At 47.8% G+C, this 27,788-nt stretch overlaps 1 protein-coding gene across 2 annotated transcripts in view; it reads left to right on the top strand.

The window, feature by feature from the left end:
* LOC137518023 (unconventional myosin-Ig-like) overlaps positions 1-27,788 on the top strand; it is a 221,986-nt gene that overhangs the window by 152,558 nt on the left and 41,640 nt on the right. For both annotated transcript variants that reach the window (XM_068235194.1, XM_068235195.1), the window contains exon 20: positions 13,453-13,566. In XM_068235194.1, coding sequence (XP_068091295.1) covers positions 13,453-13,566 — 114 coding nt within the window. The remainder of the gene's footprint in view (positions 1-13,452; positions 13,567-27,788) is intronic.

Below are 27,788 nucleotides of genomic sequence, written 5' to 3'. Positions count from 1 at the left end.
GATGTATACCATGTGTTACCTGACCAGGGGTCACCACAGCCCTCTCCAGTCACTCTGCAGCAGAGAGATGTATACCATGTGTTACCTGACCAGGGGTCACCACAGCACTCTCCACCACAGCCCTCTCCAGTCACTCTGCAGCAGGGAGATGTATACCATGTGTTACCTGACCAGGGGTCACCACAGCCCTCTCCAGTCACTCTGCAGCAGGGAGATGTATACCATGTGTTACCTGACCAGGGGTCACCACAGCACTCTCCACCACAGCCCTCTCCAGTCACTCTGCAGCAGGGAGATGTATATCATGTGTTACCTGACCAGTGGTCACCACAGCACTCTCCAGTCACTCTGCAGCAGGGGAGATGTATACCATGTGTTACCTGACCAGTGGTCACCACAGCACTCTCCACCACAGCCCTCTCCAGTCACTCTGCAGCAGGGAGATGTATACCATGTGTTACCTGACCAGGGGTCACCACAGCCCTCTCCACCACAGCCCTCTCCAGTCACTCTGCAGCAGAGGAGATGCATACCATGTGTTACCTGACCAGGGGTCACCACAGCCCTCTCCACCACAGCCCTCTCCAGTCACTCTGCAGCAAGGAGATGTATACCATGTGTTACCTGAGCAGGGGTCACCACAGCCCTCTCCACCACAGCCCTCTCCAGTCACTCTGCAGCAAGGAGATGTATACCATGTGTTACCTGACCAGAGGTCACCACAGCCCTCTCCACCACAGCCCTCTCCAGTCACTCTGTGCAGCAGGGAGATGTATACCATGTGTTACCTGACCAGGGGTCACCACAGCCCTCTCCAGTCACTCTGCAGCAGGGAGATGTATACCATGTGTTACCTGACCAGGGGTCACCACAGCCCTCTCCACCACAGCCCTCTCCAGTCACTCTGTGCAGCAGGGGAGATGTATACCATGTGTTACCTGACCAGGGGTCACCACAGCCCTCTCCAGTCACTCTGCAGCAGGGGAGATGTATATCATGTGTTACCTGACCAGGGGTCACCACAGCACTCTCCACCACAGCCCTCTCCAGTCACTCTGCAGCAGGGAGATGTATATCATGTGTTACCTGACCAGGGGTCACCATAGCACTCTCCACCACAGCCCTCTCCAGTCACTCTGCAGCAGGGAGATGTATACCATGTGTTACCTGACCAGGGGTCTCCACAGCCCTCTCCAGTCACTCTGCAGCAGGGAGATGTATACCATGTGTTACCTGACCAGGGGTCACCCCAGCACTCTCCACCACAGCCCTCTCCAGTCACTCTGCAGCAGGGGAGATGTATACCATGTGTTACCTGACCAGGGGTCACCACAGCCCTCTCCAGTCACTCTGCAGCAGGGGAGATGTATACCATGTGTTACCTGAGCAGGGGTCACCACAGCCCTCTTCACCACAGCCCTCTCCAGTCACTCTGTGCAGCAGGGGAGATGTATACCATGTGTTACCTGACCAGGGGTCACCACAGCCCTCTCCACCACAGCCCTCTCCAGTCACTCTGCAGCAGGAAGATGTATACCATGTGTTACCTGACCAGGGGTCACCACAGCCCTCTCCAGTCACTCTGCAGCAGGGAGATGTATACCATGTGTTACCTGACCAGGGGTCACCACAGCACTCTCCACCACAGCCCTCTCCAGTCACTCTGCAGCAGGGAGATGTATACCATGTGTTACCTGACCAGGGGTCACCACAGCCCTCTCCAGTCACTCTGCAGCAGGGAGAAGTATACCATGTGTTACCTGACCAGGGGTCACCACAGCACTCTCCACCACAGCCCTCTCCAGTCACTCTGCAGCAGGGAGATGTATATCATGTGTTACCTGACCAGTGGTCACCACAGCACTCTCCAGTCACTCTGCAGCAGGGGAGATGTATACCATGTGTTACCTGACCAGGGGTCACCACAGCACTCTCCACCACAGCCCTCTCCAGTCACTCTGCAGCAGGGAGATGTATACCATGTGTTACCTGACCAGAGGTCACCACAGCCCTCTCCACCACAGCCCTCTCCAGTCACTCTGTGCAGCAGGGAGATGTATACCATGTGTTACCTGACCAGGGGTCACCACAGCCCTCTCCAGTCACTCTGCAGCAGGGAGATGTATACCATGTGTTACCTGACCAGGGGTCACCACAGCCCTCTCCACCACAGCCCTCTCCAGTCACTCTGTGCAGCAGGGGAGATGTATACCATGTGTTACCTGACCAGGGGTCACCACAGCCCTCTCCAGTCACTCTGCAGCAGGGGAGATGTATATCATGTGTTACCTGACCAGGGGTCACCACAGCACTCTCCACCACAGCCCTCTCCAGTCACTCTGCAGCAGGGAGATGTATATCATGTGTTACCTGACCAGGGGTCACCATAGCACTCTCCACCACAGCCCTCTCCAGTCACTCTGCAGCAGGGAGATGTATACCATGTGTTACCTGACCAGGGGTCTCCACAGCCCTCTCCAGTCACTCTGCAGCAGGGAGATGTATACCATGTGTTACCTGACCAGGGGTCACCCCAGCACTCTCCACCACAGCCCTCTCCAGTCACTCTGCAGCAGGGAGATGTATATCATGTGTTACCTGACCAGTGGTCACCACAGCACTCTCCACCACAGCCCTCTCCAGTCACTCTGCAGCAGGGAAGATGTATACCATGTGTTACCTGACCAGGGGTCACCACAGCCCTCTCCACCACAGCCCTCTCCAGTCACTCTGCAGCAGGGGAGATGTATATCATGTGTTACCTGAGCAGGGGTCACCACAGCACTCTTCACCACAGCCCTCTCCAGTCACTCTGCAGCAGGGGAGATGTATACCATGTGTTACCTGAGCAGGGGTCACCACAGCCCTCTCCACCACAGCCCTCTCCAGTCACTCTGTGCAGCAGGGGAGATGTATATCATGTGTTACCTGACCAGGGGTCACCACAGCCCTCTCCAGTCACTCTGCAGCAGGGGAGATGTATACCATGTGTTACCTGAGCAGGGGTCACCACAGCACTCTCCACCACAGCCCTCTCCAGTCACTCTGTGCAGCAGGGGAGATGTATATCATGTGTTACCTGACCAGGGGTCACCACAGCCCTCTCCAGTCACTCTGCAGCAGGGGAGATGTATACCATGTGTTACCGGACCAGGGGTCACCACACAGCACTCTCCACCACAGCCCTCTCCAGTCACTCTGCAGCAGGGAGATGTATATCATGTGTTACCTGACCAGCGGTCACCACAGCCCTCTCCAGTCACTCTGCAGCAGGGAGATGTATACCATGTGTTACCTGGCCAGGGGTCACCACAGCACTCTCCACCACAGCCCTCTCCAGTCACTCTGCAGCAGGGAGATGTATATCATGTGTTACCTGACCAGGGGTCACCACAGCACTCTCCACCACAGCCCTCTCCAGTCACTCTGCAGCAGGGAGATGTATATCATGTGTTACCTGACCAGGGGTCACCACAGCACTCTCCACCACAGCCCTCTCCAGTCACTCTGCAGCAGGGGAGATGTATATAATGTGTTACCTGACCAGGGGTCACCACAGCCCTCTCCAGTCACTCTGCAGCAGGGAGATGTATACCATGTGTTACCTGACCAGGGGTCACCACAGCCCTCTCCACCACAGCCCTCTCCAGTCACTCTGCAGCAGGGAGATGTATACCATGTGTTACCTAAGCAGGGTTCACCACAGCATTCTCCACCACAGCCCTCTCCAGTCACTCTGCAGCTGGGAGATGTATACCATGTGCTACCTGACCAGCGGTCACCACAGCACTCTCCACCACAGCCCTCTCCAGTCACTCTGCAGCAGGGGAGATGTATATAATGTGTTACCTGACCAGGGGTCACCACAGCCCTATGCACCACAGCCCTCTCCACCACAGCCCTCTCCAGTCACTCTGTGCAGCAGGGGAGATGTATACCATGTGTTACCTGACCAGGAGTCACCACAGCACTCCACCACAGCCCTCTCAGTCTCCAGTCACTCTGCAGCAGGGGAGATGTATACCATGTGTTACCTGACCAGGGGTCACCACAGCCCTCTCCACCACAGCCCTCTCCAGTCACTCTGCAGCAGGGGAGATGTATATCATGTGTTACCTGACCAGGGGTCACCACAGCACTCTCCACCACAGCCCTCTCCAGTCACTCTGCAGCAGGGGAGATGTATACCATGTGTTACCTGACCAGGGGTCACCACAGCCCTCTCCACCACAGCCCTCTCCAGTCACTCTGCAGCAGGGGAGATGCATATCATGTGTTACCTGACCAGGGGTCACCACACAGCACTCTCCACCACAGCCCTCTCCAGTCACTCTGTGCAGCAGGGGAGATGTATACCATGTGTCACCTGACCAGGGGTCACCACAGCCCTCTCCACCACAGCCCTCTCCAGTCACTCTGCAGCAGGGAGATGTATACCATGTGTTACCTGAGCAGGGGTCACCACAGCCCTCTCCAGTCACTCTGCAGCAGGGAGATGTATACCATGTGTTACCTGACCAGGAGTCACCACAGCCCTCTCCACCACAGCCCTCTCCAGTCACTCTGCAGCAGGGGAGATGTATATCATGTGTTACCTGACCAGGGGTCACCCCAGCACTCTCCAGTCACTCTGCAGCAGGGGAGATGTATACCATGTGTTACCTGACCAGTGGTCACCACAGCACTCTCCACCACAGCCCTCTCCAGTCACTCTGCAGCAGGGAGATGTATACCATGTGTTACCTGACCAGGGGTCACCACAGCCCTCTCCACCACAGCCCTCTCCAGTCACTCTGCAGCAGAGGAGATGCATACCATGTGTTACCTGACCAGGGGTCACCACAGCCCTCTCCACCACAGCCCTCTCCAGTCACTCTGCAGCAAGGAGATGTATACCATGTGTTACCTGAGCAGGGGTCACCACAGCCCTCTCCACCACAGCCCTCTCCAGTCACTCTGCAGCAAGGAGATGTATACCATGTGTTACCTGACCAGGGGTCACCACAGCCCTCTCCAGTCACTCTGCAGCAGGGGAGATGCATATCATGTGTTACCTGACCAGGGGTCACCACACAGCACTCTCCACCACAGCCCTCTCCAGTCACTCTGTGCAGCAGGGGAGATGTATACCATGTGTCACCTGACCAGGGGTCACCACAGCCCTCTCCACCACAGCCCTCTCCAGTCACTCTGCAGCAGGGAGATGTATACCATGTGTTACCTGAGCAGGGGTCACCACAGCCCTCTCCAGTCACTCTGCAGCAGGGAGATGTATACCATGTGTTACCTGACCAGGAGTCACCACAGCCCTCTCCACCACAGCCCTCTCCAGTCACTCTGCAGCAGGGGAGATGTATATCATGTGTTACCTGACCAGGGGTCACCACAGCACTCTCCAGTCACTCTGCAGCAGGGGAGATGTATACCATGTGTTACCTGACCAGTGGTCACCACAGCACTCTCCACCACAGCCCTCTCCAGTCACTCTGCAGCAGGGAGATGTATACCATGTGTTACCTGACCAGGGGTCACCACAGCCCTCTCCACCACAGCCCTCTCCAGTCACTCTGCAGCAGAGGAGATGCATACCATGTGTTACCTGACCAGGGGTCACCACAGCACTCTCCACCACAGCCCTCTCTAGTCACTCTGCAGCAGGGGAGATGTATGCCATGTGTTACCTGACCAGGGGTCACCACAGCACTCTCCACCACAGCCCTCTCCAGTCACTCTGCAGCAAGGAGATGTATACCATGCGTTACCTGACCAGGGATCACCACAGCCCTCTCCACCACAGCCCTCTCCAGTCACTCTGCAGCAGGGAGATGTATACCATGTGTTACCTAAGCGGGGTCACCACAGACAGAGCATACAGGCACCATTGATTCTTTTTCTTTTTCTAGTTGTTTGGCCTGCAATGCAAAAACGGTTTCTCCCTCATTACCAGAGACAAATGTAATCCTAAAATCCCACAGTTTGGGGTGCTCTCCCGATCGCCCTCCCCGTGACCCTCTTCACTGGCTGTGGAGAGGCACGCGGACGCTTGCTGCTGTATTATGTGTATCATTATATCGGACCTGAACCCACAACTTCCTCTCTGCTCTACAAAATACACAACAGCATAATAACCTTTAAAGAGAAAAATGTCTTTGTTACAGCTGGTACAAATCCTGAAATAAATCTGCAGTGTGCCTACTTCCTGCTTTCATGGAAGCAGACATAGAGTTAACATCCTGTGTTTCCAAATTAGCTGCTCTGCCGAGGCAGTCAGCTGACACAGCTGAGAGATCGAATTATACTGGTGATTAGTGACAGATGAGGGGGAATTAGACAGGTTAGGCCAAACTCTCTAAATACAGTACATACAGGGTGATTTCCTTCTGTCCTGCGCAAGAGGACATACACGCCTCAATCTTCCTCGGCAGACTCGATCACAGTTAAATTCATAGGGCTACGCCTACGAGCTGCATTGAACATAATTTCGATAGATACGATGCAAAAGCCAATTTAAATAACAATGGGAATGGAAAGAAAATGTCGATCGATCAGATAGCCTCATCGATGGCCTCTTTAGAATTACCAGATTTAGAAAGAAGCAATCGTTTTTTTTTGTTTTTTGTGATCATCAGTGCTTTGATCTCTGCACCATAATTATCTTAACCTATTTTAGTTCCTGGACGTAGAAACTACGTCCTGGAACTATGCGCGCTACCGCGCGCTCCCGCGGCCGATCGCGTGCGTGCACGCGCACTCCCGGCCGCGGATTCGGTAGCCAGGGAATCAATGTATCGGGCTATGGTGCCCGATCACTGATTCCTCTCCCCCGCTGAAAAAGCGACAGCTTCTCTCGGAAGCTGCGCCTTTTCTGGCCGTTCCCTCCCCGATGCGTCACTCTAAGCGTGTGTTACGCTTAGAGTGACGTCATGTAAACAAACTCATGGCTGCCATCTTGTGGCCAAAAAGTAATACTACAACTACAATAAAAATAAATTAAAATTAACACACATTTACATTATAAATCTATTGTTTACCTCCCACCCTCCCAAAACTACCCAAATAAAATGTTTACTATAAAAAAACAAACATTACAATAAAAAAAACAAACAAACGTGTAAATATTTACCTAAGGGTCTAAACTTTTTAAATATCAATGTAAAGATGAAATATTTCTATATTTTTTTATTTTAAACTTGTAAATAGTGATAGATGCAAAACGTAAAAAATGCACCTTTATTTCCAAATAAAATATTGTCGCCATACATTGTGATAGGGACATAATTTTAACGGTGTAATAACCGGGACATATGGGCAAATACAATACGTGAGTTTTAATTATGGAGGCATGTATTATTTTAAAACTATAATGGCTGAAAACTGAGAAATAATGAATTTTTCCATTTTTTTTCGTATTCTTCCTGTTAAAATGTGTTTACAGTAAAGTGGCTCTTAGCAAAATGTACCCCCCAAAGAAAGCCTAATTGGTGGCGGAAAAAACAAGACATAGATCAGTTCATTGTGATAAGTAGTGATAAAGTTATAGGCTAATGAATGGGAGGTGAACATTTCTCAAGTGAAAACGACGGAACGCGAATGGGTTAAGGCATACACTGTGTGCACATCCATCACCCCCTAGTCACCACACCCCTCTGCAGGCCTCACTGGATGTATCTACGATACTTGATGCAAGACTGCTGACAGGTTTGATGTTTATTATTCAATACCATATGTCATCTGGCTGCGGACAGTGAATAAATGCAGTAACAGGACGGTGCCCGGTTTCTGCTTCTTTATGTTTTCAAAAACAAGACATAGATCAGTTCATTGTGATAAGTAGTGATAAAGTTATAGGCTAATGAATGGGAGGTGAACATTTCTCACGTGAAAACCACGGAACCTGAATGGGTTAAAGAAGGATGGAGGCTGCCTTATTTATTTCCTTTTAGGCAATACCAGTTGCTTGGCTGTCCTCCTGATCCTCTGCCTCTAATACTGTACTTGTTGCCCTAGCCCCTGAACAAGCATGCAGCAGAGGTGTTTCTGACATTATTGTCAAATCTGACAAGATTAGTTGCATGCTTGTTTCTCGTGTTATTCACACACTACTGCAGCCAAATAGATCAGCAGGACTGCCAGGCAACTGGTATTGTTTAAAAGGACTTACATATGTCATCCTCCATATTCTTCTCACTTCAGTTGTCCTTTAAAGAGGCCCTGTAGTGACATACAGTAGAATGCAGTAAATTATTCTGAACACCCACTTGGGTTAAATATCCTGGATTCAGCATCAGAATCACTTTCAATAGCTGTATATTGGTGTGTAGTCCTGCCCCCCACTGAGCTTTAGCCTAGGCTGAGTATTATCCATCACATCATGTGCTGTTTTTCGCTGTTCGGCAGTTGTAAACTGGGGTCCAGGCTTCCTGCAGCTCCTAATCCCCGGAACACATGAGGTACAATTCACAGATCGCACAGTTCAGGCCACGCCTTCCCCTCATGACTAGCAGTGATGTGGCCAGCGTCTGGGCACAGCGGGGTTCTGTAATTGGCGCGGTCAGGGAACCCGTTTATTCTGCCCTGCGGCGACAGACCACGTGTTTATCTTCAGGGAAGTGGCGTGCCGGCCGGGAACTGGACCGGATTAGGCATGAGAGCTGCATTGTTCTCCCCGGCGGCTTATCTGCGTTTTATGGGGGGAATATAAATGCGAAGCGACGGCGAAATCCCCCCCCCCCCCCCATTCATCTGTGGGGAAACTCACATCTGGCAGCAAGGAGGAGACATTAACTGTATCCCTGCCAGCCAGGGGGAGGGGCAGGAGGTCTGATGTATTTTGTGAATAAAGGATGGTATTACGGTAACAGGCAAGCCAGAGATTTCTGAACATGTTTTGTCTTCTGGGTTTATTTCTAATTCATCGATTGAGCTGTTAGATGGAATTGATCCGAAAGAGCAGCACTTCTCAGCACTGAATGCACCACACAGTGGCTGACTGTATTACAAACCCTCACACTGGCCCTATTGCTAATCCTCACACTGGCCCTATTGCTAATCCTCACTCTGGCCCTATTGCTAATCCTCACACTGGCCCTATTGCTAATCCTCACACTGGCCCTATTGCTAATCCTCACACTGGCCCTATTGCTAATCCTCACTCTGGCCCTATTGCTAATCCTCACACTGGCCCTATTGCTAATCCTCACACTGGCCCTATTGCTAATCCTCACTCTGGCCCTATTGCTAATCCTCACACTGGCCCTATTGCTAATCCTCACACTGGCCCTATTGCTAATCCTCACACTGGCCCTATTGCTAATCCTCACACTGGCCCTATTGCTAATCCTCACACTGGCCCTATTGCTCATCCTTACACTGGCCCTATTGCTCATCCTTACACTGGCCCTATTGCTAATCCTCACACTGGCCCTATTGCTAATCCTCACACTGGCCCTATTGCTAATCCTCACACTGGCCCTATTGCTAATCCTCACACTGGCCCTATTGCTAATCCTCACACTGGCCCTATTGCTATGCCTCACACTGGCCCTATTGCTCGTCCTCACACTGGCCCTATTTCTAATCCTTACACTGGCCCTATTGCTTATCCTCACACTGGCCCTATTGCTAATCCTCACACTGACCCTATTGCTAATCCTCACACTGGCCCTATTGCTAATCCTCACACTGGCCCTATTGCTAATCCTCACACTGGCCCTATTGCTAATCCTCACACTGGCCCTATTGCTAATCCTCACACTGGCCCTATTGCTAATCCTCACACTGGCCCTATTGCTATGCCTCACACTGGCCCTATTGCTCGTCCTCACACTGGCCCTATTTCTAATCCTTACACTGGCCCTATTGCTTATCCTCACACTGGCCCTATTGCTAATCCTCACACTGACCCTATTGCTCATCCTTACACTGGCCCTATTGCTCATCCTTACACTGGCCCTATTGCTAATCCTCACACTGGCCCTATTGCTAATCCTCACACTGGCCCTATTGCTAATCCTCACACTGGCCCTATTGCTAATCCTCACACTGGCCCTATTGCTAATCCTCACACTGGCCCTATTGCTAATCCTCACACTGGCCCTATTGCTAATCCTCACACTGGCCCTATTGCTAATCCTCACACTGGCCCCATTGCTAATCCTCACACTGGCCATATTGCTAATCCTCACACTGGCCCTATTGCTAATCCTCACACTGACCCTATTGATAATCCTCACACTGGCCCTATTGCTAATCCTCACACTGGCCCTATTGCTCATCCTTACACTGGCCCTATTGCTAATCCTCACACTGGCCCTATTGCTAATCCTCACACTGGCCCTATTGCTGATCCTCACACTGGTCCTATTGCTAATCCTCACACTGGCCCTATTGCTCGTCCTCACACTGGCCCTATTGCTAATCCTCACACTGGCCCTATTGCTAATCCTCACACTGGCCCTATTGCTATGCCTCACACTGGCTCTATTGCTAATCCTCACACTGGCCCTATTGCTAATCCTCACACTGGCCCTATTGATAATCCTCACACTGGCCCTATTGCTAATCCTCACACTGGCCCTATTGCTAATCCTCACACTGGCCCTATTGCTAATCCTCACACTGGCCCTATTGCTAATCCTCACACTGGCCCTATTGCTAATCCTCACACTGGCCCTATTGCTAATCCTCACACTGGCCCTATTGCTAATCCTCACACTGGCCCTATTTCTAATCCTTACACTGGCCCCATTGCTAATCCTCACACTGGCCATATTGCTAATCCTCACACCGGCCCTATTGTTAATCCTCACACCGGCCCTATTGCTAATCCTCACACTGGCCCTATTGCTAATCCTCACACTGGCCCTATTGCTCATCCTCACACTGGTCCTATTGCTAATCCTCACACTGGCCCTATTGCTAATCATCACACTGGCCCTATTGCTAATACTCACACTGGCCCTATTGCTAATCCTCACACTGGCCCTATTGCTAATCATCACACTGGCCCTATTGCTAATCCTCACACTGGCCCTATTGCTAATCATCACACTGGTCCTATTGCTAATCCTCACACTGGCCCTATTGCTAATCATCACACTGGCCCTATTGCTAATCCTCACACTGGCCCTATTGCTAATCCTCACACTGGCCCTATTGCTAATCCTCACACTGGCCCTATTTCTAATCCTTACACTGGCCCCATTGCTAATCCTCACACTGGCCCTATTGCTAATCCTCACACCGGCCCTATTGTTAATCCTCACACCGGCCCTATTGCTAATCCTCACACTGGCCCTATTGCTAATCCTCACACTGGCCCTATTGCTCATCCTCACACTGGTCCTATTGCTAATCCTCACACTGGCCCTATTGCTAATCATCACACTGGCCCTATTGCTAATACTCACACCGGCCCTATTGCTAATCCTCACACTGGCCCTATTGCTAATCCTCACACTGGCCCTATTGCTAATCCTCACACTGGCCCTATTGCTAATCCTCACACTGGCCCTATTGCTAATCCTCACACTGGCCCTATTGCTAATCCTCACACTGGCCCTATTGCTAATCCTCACACTGGCCCTATTGCTAATCCTCACACTGGCCCTATTGCTAATCCTCACACTGGCCCTATTTCTAATCCTTACACTGGCCCCATTGCTAATCCTCACACTGGCCATATTGCTAATCCTCACACTGGCCCTATTGCTAATCCTCACACTGGCCCTATTGCTAATCCTCACACTGGCCCTATTGCTCATCCTCACACTGGTCCTATTGCTAATCCTCACACTGGCCCTATTGCTAATCCTCACACTGGCCCTATTGCTCATCCTCACACTGGTCCTATTGCTAATCCTCACACTGGCCCTATTGCTAATCATCACACTGGCCCTGTTGCTAATACTCACACCGGCCCTATTGCTAATCCTCACACTGGCCCTATTGCTAATCCTCACACTGGCCCTATTGCTAATCCTCACACTGGCCCTATTGCTAATCCTCACACTGGCCCTATTGCTAATCCTCACACCGGCCCTATTGCTAATCCTCACACCGGCCCTATTGCTAATCCTCACACTGGCCCTATTGCTAATCCTCACACTGGCCCTATTGCTAATCCTCACACTGACCCCATTCCTAATCCTCACACCGGCCCCATTGCTAATCCTCACACTGGCCCTATTGCTAATCCTCACACTGGCCCTATTGCTAATCCTCACACTGGCCTTATTGCTAATCCTCACACTGGCCCTATTGCTAATCCTCACACTGACCCTATTGCTAATCCTCACACTGACTATAATACTATCCGTCACACTGCCCTTATTGCTAACTCTTACTGCCCCTAATACCAGTCCTTACAATCACCCTGACGCAAACCCTCGTGTGGATCCTCATATTAACACTCACATTGACACCATCACTTACTCTCACACAAAACATCACTATTTTCCTAATAGACAGAAAGTGGGAATGTACTGTATCCTCTTTCAATACATTTTTTTATTGAGTTTTGCCGGCAGGGGGCAATGTAACAAGCTATGTGACTGTCCACCTATGTGCAGCATCTTTATGCCTAGAACAAGAGTACAGAATGAACAGTTTTATTTGTGTTTCACCTTAGGCCTGGTGTGCCAATTTTCCCATCTCCTTTTTATGTGAGGGTTATACAGATTTTGAATTCTATGAGAAGATTGTGCAGGTAATCTCTCATAATACATGGAGGTGGTAAAATTGGTCAGTGATGATTGTCCAATCAATATTTAAGGTGTGTACCAGGCAGTACACTAACACTGACATTAACCTAAACACTTGGTATGGGCCGAGGCAGACATGTTTGGCACATGTGTTATGGTGACCACGGTGTTAAGGGAGGGGCCACTCGTTATAGGACCGCCTCAGCAGATTGGTCCTCCGACTGGTGGGGTCAACACGGTGGTGAGGGTGTGAAAGTTGGCATGCCCCATTAAAATTTCTGTGGGGGGGGGGGGCATGACTTTGCCTTTACTGACAGGGTTACTTTAACTGCCTTGATGGCAACAAATTATTATTAATCAGTATTCATATAGCGCCAACATCTTCCGCAGCACTTTAAGGACTACATAGTCATGTCCCTAAACTGTCCCTCAGGGGGGCTCACAATCTAATCCCTACCATAGTCATACGTCTATGTATGTATTGTGTAGTGTATGTATCGTAGTTTAGGGCCAATTAAGAGGGAAGCCAATAAACATATCTGTATGTTTCTTGGGATGTCGGAAGAAACCAGAGTGCCCATAGGAAACCCAAACAGACACCTGGAGAACCTACAAACTCCATGCAGATAGTGCCCTTGCTGGGATACGAACCAGGGACCCAGCACTGCAAGGCGAGAGTGCTAACCACTACACCACCACTGCCGCTCACTGCGCCATCTGTCTAATCCACTTGTATTGTATTGTCCCGCAGGTGAATCGATTCAACAAGTGTAAGGATCGGGGGCTGCTGATCACAGAGCGTCACCTCTACAAGCTGGAGCTCAAGAAGGGGTACAAAGTCCTAAAGTGCGTCCTGCTCAGTACGGTGAGTCCGGCGGTAAAGAGAAGGGGTGATTGAAAAAACGCTGACTTCCAGTCCCGACACAATCCCACATTCTGAGAAGTGACTTTACCATTTCCACAGGATGTTTTTTTTTGTTATTTTGTTAAAGGACCACTCCAGCAAAAAAAAAAAGCAGATAAAATCTGACAGCACCGACTGGTTTTGGACTAGTCCATCCCCTCACAGGGGGTACTCAGGGTTTTCTAAAGAATTTCCTGAACTGCCAAAATAGATGCCAACATCTCTACTCGCTTGCACACTATTTTGTCAGTTAGGCTACTTACACACTAAGACGTTGCGTTTTAGGGGACGTTATGGTCGCATAACGTGCCCCTAACGCAACGCCTGGTGCTCCTGGATGTGGACGTCAGAGTGAGCCGCGTTGTGCAGCTCACTCTGGCGTCCGTGATGCGTACTCTTGGACGCATGCGGCATCACGTGGTCCCGCCGGCCAATCACCGCACAGAGCGGTGCTCCAGGAAGTAAACACTGCACGTCACACCGTGCAGTGAATATTAATTAGCCATGTGCCTGGCCGAGGAGGAGGGAAGACCTCCTCCAACCCTACTGCGCATGTGCGCACAGTCTAACGCGGCTTAGCCACGCATAACGCCGTAGCATGCAGCACTCTCAACGGACGTGCTGCGTTACAATGTAACGCAACGTGGGCACTGTGAACAGCCCATTGATTTTTGATTATTGTGCAGTGGGCTGTGTTGCAGGCTGCACTAAGGTGCACCTGTAACGGCTCACTGTGAAAGCAGCCTTAAGGCTCATACACACATCAGACTATAGTCTTTGGAAAATGAAAGATCACAGACCAATGTTACCCCCTTCCATGTAGTATGAGAGCCATACCTGCACAGTCTATTCTATGAAGCTGAACTCCCCATCAGACAGAAATCTTTGCAAGATGCTGCACACACAGATGCTGTAGACATTCAAAAGATCAGTATCTGCAAAAGATCCGTTCCTGCAAAATGCATTCATAGTCTATGAGATCTGCAGATCATCATACACACCTTGTTTAACAGACATTCATCTGCAGATCAGATCCACCAGGATGGATTTTCAGATCTGCAGATGATTGTCTGATTTGCAGATGAATGACAGTTAAACAAGGTGTGTATGATGATCTGCAGATCTCATAGACTATGAATGCAATTTGCAGGAACGGATCTTTGGCAGGAACAGATCTTTTGCAGATACTGATCTTTTGTGTCTGTACAGCATCTGTGTGTGCAGCATCTTGCAAAGATTTTTTTCTGATGTGGAGTTCAGCTCCATAGAATAGACTGTGTAGGTATGGCTCTCATACTACATGAAGGGGGTAAAATTGGTCTGTGATCTTTCATTTTCAAAAGACTATAGTCTGATGTGTGTATGAGCCTTTAGACTTAGCAACTGCCATTCAAGAAATACTTTTGAAAACAAAGAAAGCTCTGACAAATCACCCATGAAGAAATAAACTAGTCCAAAATCTGTTGGTTTGGTTAGATTTTAACTGCTTACTTTTTTCCGCTGGAGTGGTCCTTCAATAAAGTTTAGAGGAACTGTCGCGAAAATCTTAAAATTTAAAACACATAAATAAGAAGTAGATTTCTCCCAGAGTAAAATGAGCCATAAATTACTTCTCTCCTATGTTGCTGGCATTTACAGTAGGTACTAGAAATCGAACATTACCGACAGGTTTTGGGTTAGTCCATCTCTCCATAGGGGATTCTCAGCATGGCCTTTATTCTTTATAAAGACTCTCCCTGAAAAAGATTTATACAAAGATGCTGGCCAGCCTCCCTGCTCGCTGCACACTATTTTGGCAGTTGGACGGAGCAACTGCCATTTACTAAGTGCTTTTAAAAATAAAGAAAACCGTGAGAACCCCCTATGAGAAGATGGGCTAGTCCAAAATCTGTCAGTAATGTCAGATTTCTACTTCTTATCGTAAGTGACAGCAACATAGGAGAAAAGTAATTTATGGCTCATTTTACTCTGGGAGAAATGTACTTCTTATTTGTATGCGTTTTCAATTTTAAGTTTTTCGTGACAGTTCCTCTTCAGTTAATCAAAAAGATTAGCGGAATCTGCTATTTTTTTGCGGATGTAAACTATAATGCGTAATCCGCATTTCCGATTTGCAACCGCAGTACACTTCCAAATTCTCTGTTTGGCCAAATAATGTATTTCTGATTCTACTAATTTTCACAGTACAACACTGATTGGTCCAATACTTACAAGTCTTGTGATTGGCCTAAAATTTCCAAGTCTCAGTAATGGGTTATTCCATGGAATTCTGATTTCCTTTCGCACTTCAATTTCAGCTGAATTCCAATTGGAGTTGTGCTGAATTTGGAAGTCCATCCCTGGTACAGAGCATTGACTCTGCCCATCACTGACAAGAGAGAAGCAATTCAAGAGCACAGAAAACTCCCCAGTCCTTGGCCCCACCCCTCTCCAGGCAAGGGGAGCAAAGCAAAGGAAAGGCAGGAATAAACCCAAACTAATAAAACAACCACATCTGTGGTGATGATAAGTTGGGGTTTATAACAAAGAACGTCTAGCTAAATTCAGAATTCAGAAAAATTGTAATTAGATGTAACCCCAGCTATGGATAGTAAAAGTTGTGACTGGCTATATGTACTCTATGCAGAGAGGTATAATATGTAATATACAGCATAGACCTTAGACTGGGGTGGGAGATTAAAGGGACACTGTAGGGGGGTCGGGGGAAAATGAGTTGAAGTTACCCGGGGCTTCTAATGGTCCCCCGCAGACATCCTGTGCCCGCGCAGCCACTCCCCAATGCTCCGGCCCCGCCTCCGGTTCACTTCTGGAATTTCAGACTTTAAAGTCTGAAAACCACTGCGCCTGCGTTGCCGTGTCCTCACTCCCACCGATGGCATCAGGAGCATACTGCGCAAGCCTAGTATGCTCAGTATGCTCCTGATGACATCAGCGGGATTGAGGACACGGCAACGCAGGCGCAGTGGTTTTCAGGCTTTAAAGTCTGAAATTCCAAAAGTGAACCGGAGGCGGGGCCGGAGCATTGGGGAGTGGCTTCGCGGGCACAGGATTCCTGCGGGGGACCATTAGAAGCCCCAGGTAACTTCAACTCATTTTCCCCCCGACCCCCCTACAGTGTCCCTTTAAGTGACATGAATTGTTTAAGTTTTATGTATGTAGAGGAACATTTTTCATTATGTACTGTAAATGCATAATAATATCTAAAGTTACTATTCTGCCTAAATTATTGGTGGGCTCTGTACGGAAATCAGGAAATTTGGGCACCTGGGGCTAAAGGACTATAGGGGCTAATGCAAAATATCGGCTATTGGGAGCCAAAAGAGAAATTTGTGCATCCAATAAATAGCGAGTTCTGGGCCTGTCCAACCAAAAATGTTTGTGTTTTGAGAATTATAATTTTGTTATTTATTGTTTTGAAATGTATTGTCTTAGAAATGCATATGTATTTTTTTTTATACATTATTTGCAACAGAGGGTTTTTTTTTTTTAGGTTAGACATCAGGAGGGTTTTAGGGTTAGGCACCACCAGGAGGGTCTTAAGGTTAGGCACCACCGGGGAGCTGTTAGGGTTAGGCACCACCAGGAGGGTCTTAAGGTTGGCACCACCGGGGAGCTGTTAGGGTTAGGCACCACCAGGAGGGTCTTAGGGTTAGGCATCACCGGGGGAGGGGGGGTCTTAGGGTTAGGCACCACTAGGGGGTTTTTAGGGTTAGGCACCACCAGAAGGGGTCTTGGGGTTAGGCACCACTGGGGGGGGCGGTTAGTTTTAAGCACCACCAGGGGAGGGTTCTGTGTAGGGTTAGGTTTAGTTGTAGTAAAATCGGTAATACCAATATTTTACTATCCTCATCTTGACTGTAAATATTTCTACGTTTTCATTATTATAGAATATTTTTTTCAATTTCAGCTTCTCCCTGCGCCCTTTTTAATACCGTTATTTTTACATATTTATTATTCTGAGATAAAGATGAAGAAATGATTTAAAAATAACATTGTTATAGACGATTTTTTACAATTTCCGATTTTACCTCTCGTCCTGTTTCCCTGGCCCCTTATTTATTAATGTATGTGTACCCCGAGTATATCCCAATATCACACGCTGTCTGAGTCCAGCCCTTCTGCCTCTGTGTTGCAGAGGAGGTAAGATCTGTGTACAGAAGGCACATGTTACATTTCAGGGCCGTTTTCCCTGATAATGAGTTCATTTTGCACCCCTCCCTCCCTATTTAATCACCCTGCTCTCCCTCCCCATAGAGCCCTGTATCGGCAGGTGTCTGGCAGATAGGATTTATAGCCCCGCTGACTGCTGTACGGTAATGGCCCCTACATGTAATTGATTAGTCAGACTTTGAAGCAGACAATTACCCCTTAATTATGAGGCTGATTACAGAAAAATGCCCCTGGCTCCCCCCGGACCCTCTATTCCACAATGAGGATTTGTGCTAAAATTATGGTAATGACACCGAGAAGAATAGGAGGAGACTTAAACGGCTGTCATCAGCAATCCATTGTAATGTCCTTGCCTAGCCCCCCTGTGCCGCCAAAGGATCCTAAGGTCGCGGAGATGTTTGGGCTGCGCGGAAATCGCCCTGCTGCCTGCACACCGCCTGAGGGGCGAGTACCTGAGTGCCGGTCTTATATGAGTACAAACCACAAGCATACAATGAATAAGCATAATATCTACCGTCATTGCTTTTATTGGAGGTTTCATTATACAGATCACAGTAGCACAGTTCCCAGCAGTGAAAACTCATCCAAATACTTCTCAAAACTTGTCAGTTGCCTGTTCCTTTTCCATATATCAACCATAACCTCACCCAGGCCCAGATTTACCTCACGGGAGCCTATAGGCACATATGTACTGGCACCTTAGACTGGCAGTTTGCGTGCGTAAAGCATTACTCCGTGTGATAAACGAAGGTTTGCGTACGATCCTCACAAGTTTGCTTCAGGCAACAAAAAGCCTAGAACCGGCCCTGCCACTACCACCCTTTTAATTGGTTTTTAGTGTTTTCTATCCTATGTTGACAAATCACACATTGCCCATGAAGACTTTAAAGAGAACCTGAACTGAAAATAAAAAGTCAAAATAACCATACGCAGGTCATAATTACCTCCTGTGTAATCTACTCCTCAATCTCTTCCGCCTCTCCTGCATCCCATTTGTCCACTGTGATCAATGGAATTCTCTGTCCTCCATTTTAAAAATGGCCATTACCCCATAACAGCTTCCTGGTCAGCACACCATTAAACTGTAATATCACCAACTAGAGCCATAGGGAAACATGGACATTACTTTGCACATTCAGTTGAAACTGACATTTGCTGATATATAACTGACAGCAGCTGGTGTATTTCAGTTCTGACAAAATATTGTCAGAACTGGAAGGGATCATTGTAAGAAGAAAATGATGAGCTTCTGAGATGAACCGACAGTGAGGTTAGTATATAATATTCATTTTCAGCTAAGTCATGTGTTTATTTTAAATAATTTTCTTCACTTCAGGTTCCCTTTAAGATACAGAAAAATCATACCTCCCAACTTTTTGAGATGAGAAAGAGGGACACTTAAGCCACGCCCCTGCCACACCCCGGATCACGCCCCATCACACCCCTAGTCATGCATACCATAAAGATTTCATAAGAAAAATATGTTGTTTTATAATACAAACCACACTGGTCCTTCTATGCTGATTCATTTTCCTTCATAGTAACATTTTAAAATTAGTAATATATCAATTTAAAGCATGAGAATAACATTTAGAGTCAATCAAGCACATTGTTTAATAGAGAAATATATATATTTACATAGAAACAGGGACAAATGAGGAGGAAAGAGGGACAGAGGGACAGGGCTCCCAAAGAGGGACTGTCTCCAAAAGAGGGACAGTTGGGAGCTATGGAAAAATAGCTTCAAAAAGCCCCTTTACATTACTGGCGTTTTGTGATCCAATCCCATGCGGATGTTAGGTACGAAAAGACTAATGGCAACCGTGGTACCTGTTTCCATGTGGCATCATTTTTACAGAACGCAATCAACTGCCCTGCCAAATTTTGTTTGTATAGGAATGCAGGAAACTCAAATAGCAATCACACCGCTATGCGCTTTTCGCAGCGATTCCGCAATTCATCACAAATCACAAACGCACCACAATTGCGCCATACACTGGACAGATTGTGGCGGGATCATGATAGAATCGCGGCCGTGTAAATCCGGAAAAAAAAGTGAGCGCAGCGCGATTGAGATTGTGGTTCTACTGCGAAATAACCCAAACGCAGATATAAGAACCAATCAGAAATGCAATGCGATACACTGAAATACATTACATGCAGGGCGGTGATTGCGTTTTCTGCAAAATTGTCAATCGGACGCGATGGTGAACCCTGCCTCACCGATTGCGTTTAACCCCGCGGTGGCTGGCGTCACAGAAAAAAAAAATCGGATGGCTTCCTGGCGAAGAATTCTCCAGACATTCTCCGTCTCCCCGTCTGGCAGCTCGGGCCCAAATCTCGCAGGAAATAGTCCCTCGCAGCAGCAGCAGCCGCCCGATCCACGCATGTCAGGCTCATGAATAAAACATTACGACAGGATAGAAGTCACCCGCTATCTGTATCCAAGGCTGGGCGCAGGCCGCGGCTGCAGCGCCACTTTCTATCAGGTTTTTTTTTGTAATGCTTTAAATAAATTCCATCCCAGTCGCCATGGCAACCTGTATTCTAAGACGTGAGGGTGAGACGTGCCGGGCTGCAGATCCACGCTTGCTGCGATTATTATTTATTTACGAAGATCCAGAACATACTGGGGCCTGGGTGGGGGAGGAGGGGGACCGCGACATCTGGCCTGATGTGCAGCGCTAGTTGGGGGGGCTGTAAAAGGCCGAATTCTCCCGCCTGCCATCTCATCCCCTTTAACTAAAAATGGCGATAGCCCCGCTGGCAGGCGAATATATTGACTTCAGCCGAGTCTGAGTTAAACAGCTGGAACAGAGCCAGAAACCTGATCTGCATAATTATTATGAATCAGTGATTCAGATAGTGTTAAAATTAAAGCACACATCTCCTAACTGTCTGCTTTTCAGAGAGACAGTCCCTCTTTTGGAACCACATTTCCCCGCCCCTCTGTCCTCCCTATTTGTCCCTTTTTAAAGGTCTGATTTACACAATTATTATTATTTATTCATATAGCGCCAACATCTTACGTAGTGCTGTACATAGCACAAAACAAACAGTGGAGAGCATAGATACATTATTATTATTATATAGCGCTGACATATTACACAGCGCTGTACAGAGTATATTGTCTTGTCCCTCAGAGAAGCTCACAATGTAGTCCCTACCATAGTCATATGTCTATGTATGCATGGTGTAGTGTATGGATCATAGTCTAGGCCAGTGATGGCTAACCTTGGCATTCCAGCTGTGGTGGAACTACAAGTCCCATGAGGCATTGCAATATTCTGACAGCTCTAAGCAGGGTTGGACTGGGACACAAAGGGCCCACCAAGGAAGTTTCAGCCTGGGGCCCACCCCTTCTCCTCCTCCTCCCCCCCCCCCCCTGATTCCCTCTCCTCCTAAATATAAATGAGTATCACCACGCACTGGAACATGGGCGTAGTCATGATGGGTCCTAGGCAGACTTAAAAAAAAAACCAAAAAACACAAAATAAGTACCGGTGTTATTCACAGAGATTAGGTCCGACCAGATACATTTTAGATAAAATATTCAAGTAGTTACATGCCTCATGATAATTCATCAAGTAGTCAAATGGCAGCAGATTTCCTGACAATATGCAATCAGATTGGCGGCAGATATCCACACAAAATGCAATCAAATTGGCAGCAGATATCCCCACAAAATGCAATCAGATTGGCAGCAGATACCCCCACAAAATGCAATCAGATTGGTGGCAGATATCCCCACAAAATGCAAATAGATTGGTGGCAGATTTCCCAACAAAATCCAATTAAATTGGCAGCAAATTTCCCCACAAAATACAATCTGATTGGCTGCAGATATTCCCACAAAATGCAAATAGATTGGTGGCAGATATCGTCGCAAAATGCAAATAGATTGGTGGCAGATTTCCCAACGAAATACAATCAGATTGGCAGCAGATATCCCCACAGAATGCAATCAGATTGGCAGCAGATACCCCCACAAAATGCAATCAGATTGGTGGCAGATTTCCCCACAAAATACAATCTGATTGGTGGCAGATATCCCCACAAAATGCAGTTAGATTGGCAGCAGATATCCCCACAAAATGCAATTAGATTGGCGGCAGATATCCCCACAAATTGCAATTAGATTAGCAGCAGATATCCCACAAAATGCAATCAGATTGGCAGAAGATACCCCCACAAATTGCAATCAGATTGGCAGCAGATACCCCCACAAAATGCAATTAGATTGGCGATAAATTTTCCCCAGTGGAATTACTCTTAGTGGACACAACATGGCCCCCAGCCTGTCACACAGGAAGTGGCGGACAACAGCTGGCAGCGCAATCTGCCTTACCCTGCTACAGCTGCCCCCCATACATGGCAGTGTTGTGCTTCCTGGACATATGGAGGAAATGGGATTAATGGTACAGTGACAGCAGACAATGGAATATTCTCTGCAGTAATCTCCACATTTACACTTCTTGATGCTGGAATGAGAGAGGGAAGCAGTCCGGAGAATATCTCTATTTATTGCCTTAGGGAACTCCGCTCCTGCCTCTATTTAGGATGCAGAGATTAGTGTGTAATCTTATATTTATTGTATGGCTGGAGAAAGCAGGCACTGCTTTCAATGCTGCATTACATCGCTGTATCATTAAATCTCTAGTTCTCTACTTATATTACATCATCCCCCCAAAAAATCTCTCAAAGGACACCTGAAGTGAGAGGAATACGGAGGCTGCCATATTTATTTCCTTATAAACAATGCACATTGCCTGGCTGCCCTGCTGATCCTCTACCTCTAATACTTTTAGCCATAGACCCTGAACAAGCATGCAGATCATAGGCCTGATTCACAAAGCGGTGCAAACACTTTGCACGCCTGTGAAAAGCCCTTTATCACGCCTAAACTTAGTTTAGGCGTGATCTGAAGGTATTCGCGCGAACTCCCGCGTGCAAAGTTTTGCGCGCAGCACACCACGCTACGCGCGAAGCGCCCATTAAACCCTATGGGACTTTGCGCGAATTATAGCACAAATCGGTGATAACTTCTCTAGTGCAAAGGTTATCACGCCTAAAGTCTTTTAGGCGTGATAACTGAGTTATCACCGCTTTGTGAATCAGGCCCCATGACTTAACCTGCCTGGCGTTCTATTAAGATCGCCAGGCAGGCTGCGGGAGGGTTTTTTTTTAATAAAAAAAAAACTATTTCATGCAGCCAACTGAAAGTTGGCTGCATGAAAGCCCACTAGAGGGCGCTCCGGAGGCGATCTTCCGATCGCCTCCGGCGCCCAGAATAAACAAGGAAGGCCGCAATGAGCGGCCTTCCTTGTTTTGCTTATATCGTCGCCATAGCGACGAGCGGAGTGACGTCATCGACGTCAGCCGACGTCGTGACGTCAGCCGCCTCCGATCCAGCCCTTAGCGCTGGCCGGAACTTTTTGTTCCGGCTGCGCAGGGCTCAGGCGGCTAGGGGGGCCCTCTTTCGCCGCTGCTCGCGGCGAATCGCCGCAGAGCGGCGGCGATCAGGCAGCACACGCGGCTGGCAAAGTGCCGGCTGCGTGTGCTGCTTTTTATTTCAGCCAAATCGGCCCAGCAGGGCCTGAGCGGCAGCCTCCGGCGGTACTGGACGAGCTGTGCTCGTCCAGACCGCCCAGCAGGTTAAAGAACAAGTGACACCTATGCTAACCTAGAAATAAAAAACACATATAAGTAGATAAATACTACTTCTACTTACATGACAGATGTATTGTGCTATCCACGTAATGATTCCTGTGAATTTTATAAAGGAAAAGCAGAAAATCCTATTTTAGGCAGTGGCCATCTTGCCAAGCTAATGCTGACATCATATCCTCCCTGACTCTTGTTTTTCCCCCCTCCCTTCCTCTTGCTCATTGTGTATTCATTAGCCGCCCTCCTCCCAGAGTCTTCAGACACTCCTACTGAGGTGTATACTAACAACTGCACTGTCTATTTTTTATTTACACATCCAATCACTGAGTCGCCTCAGCCTTGCTTGTAAACACAAGTAATCAGAGGGTGTTTCTGATAAGGAGCTAGGCAGGGCAATAAATGGAAGAGGAGGAATATATTATAGATAAAAATAACTCCCAGCATTTAACTCTTTGGCACGGTTTGGCACTAGGGCCAGTGCTCCTAAAGTATGTGATAACTCCAAACCATAACAGCAGCAAATGTTTTGCAAGTTTTGAATGCAGGATTAGCATCTTTATCACATAATACACTAAGGCTAGATTCACAGTGGGACGTTGCGTTTTGATGCCACGTTAAAGTCGCACCGCAAGCTTACAACGCAACGCGCCCAAAAAGTGGAAACGCAGCGTTATTGTCGCATACAGCAGATACAGTAAAAAATACAGGCAATGAAAAGTATGCTTCCAAGTCATTACTGAGCATGTGCAAACAGTCCAACGCAGCTTATAACGTGTATAACGCACTGCATGCAGTACTTTCACTTAACGTGCAGCGTTAGACACCAACGCAACGTGTGCACTGTGAACAGGGCATTGATTTTTCATTGCAGTGAGTTATTCTGCGTTAAATGCTGTTTTAACGCGCAACTTTAACGTCCCACTGTGAACTTAGCCTCAGACCAGTTGCTGTTGAAATTTGTTTTTTATGGTGACAATACCGCTTTAAGTCTGACTGGATTAGCTGCATGCTTGTTTCTGGTGTGTGATTCAGACACTACTGCAGCCAAAGAGATCATCAGGACAGCCAGGCAACTGATATTGTTTAAAAGGAAAAAAATATGGCAGCCTCCATATCCCTCTCACTTCAGATGTCCTATGTCCTTTAACCCCTGTACGTCTCCTCACTAATTTCCAGATACCAACCCATTGCACTCTCAGATCTGCACATGGCCTTCTTCTGTCCTCCTCTAGAATTACCTCCTCACATTCACTTATACAAGATTTCTCACGTGCTACACCCCTCCTCTGGGATGCCCTTCCACAACATATCCATCACTCTCCAACCTTTGACATCTTTCAATGCTCTTTCGAAACTCACTTTTTAATAGACAAGCATACGTTCTACCTTAGGCCATTCCCCCTTTGTCCTAAGGCCAAGTTGCATATCCTAAAATGACACACTGCCTGTATTTATGAATATTGTATACTACCCCACCTTTTGTGCCCCCCCCCCATAACTGTAGATTGTAAGCTTGCAAGGGCAGGGCTCTCTCACCCTTTTGTGTCTTGGAATTTGATACACATTTTATTCAACATGTTACTTTTGTCACTGTAATCAATTCTGTAGTTTGTACCAATTCTGTATTTTGTATATTGCAGTACACCATTGTCTGTATTCTTATGAACGCCATGTTTGTTTCTTACTTTGTACAGCGCCATGGAATATGTTGGTGCTTTATGAATCAAAAATAATAACCGCTTCATGCAAAATGGATGTTTATAAAAGCCTTAAGGGGCCCATACACCTAACGATTTTCCCGACCGATGTACAGCAGATTCGATCACTGTGATCGAATCTGCTGTGAAATTGTTGCGCAAACGCTGACAGAACGATCGATTTCCGCCTGAAATCAATCGTTCCCGTCGATACGTCCGTGCGGAAGATTTCCCTCGATTGCCAGCGGGTCGGGAGTGCGTCGACAGCGGTGTTTGAATGCCCGACGACCGACGCTAGCGGCAATGCATTACCTGCTCTAGCCGGTGCAAGTCCCCTGGTCTCCGCTGTCCCTTCTCTGTGCTCGGCTCCTCCAGCTTCACTGAACTTCCTGTCCCGGCAGGAAGTTTAAACAGTAGGGCGCCCTCTACTGTTTAAACTTCCCCGGCAGGAAGTTCAGTGAAGCTGGAGGAGCCGAGCATGGAGAAGCGACAGGGGAGACCAGGGGACTTGCGCCGGATGGGGCAGGTAATGTATGCGGGGGAAGGGGTCGGCGGCAGCTCCACAGATTGGGATCGGTTTCATGCTGACATCGATTCACAATCTGTTTGCAGTAAAGGCAGCCATAAGATCCCTCTCTGATCAGATTCGATCAGAGAGGGATCTATCTGTTGGTCGAATCTGATGGCAAATCGACCAGTCTATGGCCACCTTTATTTGCGCACCATTAGTGAAAATTGGATGTTTATATAAATGCCACCCTCCTTCCATCCCATGTTTAGCAGTCCCTCGTCCTTTCCCCTGTTCCATGTGTTGCTCCTAATTTGCAGCCTCCTCATCCATATGCAGCAGCCCTCTCCCATGTCCGGCTATATGATCCCTGGTCAGCAGCCAGCCTAGCCCAGGCCGGGGGCGTGTCTTCATTTGCTCCACCTCTTATTATTGCACAGCACTCAGTAATATATTGGTGCTTTATAAATAAAATATGATTAAAAATAAGGAAAGATTTTACAGTGTGCAAACACTGACTAAATCATTTATGAATGAATACTGTAAAGAAATAGGCAATTTTACTCATTATTTCACTACAGTTTCTCTTTAATATATAAATTTGGCCCCCTTCTCCCTCCCCCCACAAAAAATAATAATAATAATAATAACCAGTAGCTGGTCCCAATTGGCTTTGGCCACTTGCCCACGGCACCTCTCTTTTGCTGTTAGTTGCCCCAGGTTAGAACTCTTTCCTAAAGAAAACCAGCAGGGATAAGTCATACACCACCATCAGGAATGCAGCTTACTTAGAACAGAGAGGAGCATTGGAGTGAATACAGGAAATAACAATACCATAGAGATCATCATTCTACAGACAGGGACATCTTGTGGTTGCTTTACTATACTGCAGTTTAAAGTAATTATTTTGTAACTGCCAACATGGTGTTTCATCTGTATCAATTTTGTACTATCGGGTTCCATAGCTTAGACCTCACACTTACCCAACCCCTCCCCCCTTCACCTACCACTAGCCCTCCCACCTAACATTAACTCCTGCCCCTTACGCACACCTAACAGTCTAACCCTCCCACCTACATAACACTAAATCCCTACCTACACCTGTCTATGGCTAACATGACCCACCACCCCCCCCCCCTCCCCCACCACCACCACCACCGATCCAGCGGACCTCCACCACCCGTTAATAAAGTGATAGCTGATGTATGTAGTTTGGCTATATAACAACCCCCATCCAATAACTCACCCACACCTCCTCGTGTGCTAGAAGACAGAGTTCAGCTATATGATAGATGAGCCCCAGCACCCAATTCACTCAGTCTGTGCATCAATAGAGCTGCAATATACATTGGGGTTTACAGCAGCACCTAATTTCACGAAAGTGCCGTGCATCCAAATGACCTGGACTCTCACCTTAGCAGCTCTCTATGATCATGGTCGGATGTCAGGCAAGGCCCCATAGGCCATGGCCGAGGGCACCAGGAAAGCAAGGGGTGGGCTGTGGGCAGCAGGGTGGCAGTAGCAGTTAGCCTGCTGAACATTAATCCTGCTCCAGAAAGTTTGCACATAGCGGTGGGTGGCTACCAACAGCCGGATGTGGCAGTCGGGGGATGAAGGGGCAGTGAATGGGCACTTACAGTGATCGCTGAGCTGCCTGACTGCTCACCGAATGTGCCGCTCGCCAAGGATCACAGTATAATCCCTGCCATCATGTCACTAACTGTCCTCAGAGGAGTTTATTATGTAATAATGTAATCTCTGCCATCACGTCACTAGCTGTCCTTAGAAGAATTTATAATGTAATCACTGCCATCACATCACTAACTGTCCTCAGAGGAGCTTACAATCTAATCCCTGCCATCATGTTACTAACTGTTCTCAGAGGAGTTTATAATGTAATAATGTAATCACTGCCATCATGTCACTAACTGTCCTCAGAGATGCCTACAATCTAATCCCTGCCATCATGTCACTAACTGTCCTCAGAGGAATTTATAATGTAATCCCTGCCATCACGTCACTAACTGTCCTTAGAGGAATTTATAATGTAATCACTGCCATCATGTCTGCCATCACATCACTAACTGTCCTCAGAGGATCTTACAATCTAATCCCTGCCATCATGTCACTAACTGTCCTCA

Source organism: Hyperolius riggenbachi, chromosome 5 (assembly GCF_040937935.1).
Source record: "Hyperolius riggenbachi isolate aHypRig1 chromosome 5, aHypRig1.pri, whole genome shotgun sequence".
Lineage (NCBI taxonomy): Eukaryota > Metazoa > Chordata > Amphibia > Anura > Hyperoliidae > Hyperolius > Hyperolius riggenbachi.
Note: the sequence above shows the minus strand (reverse complement) of the source record. Positions and strands in the feature narration are given on the sequence as shown.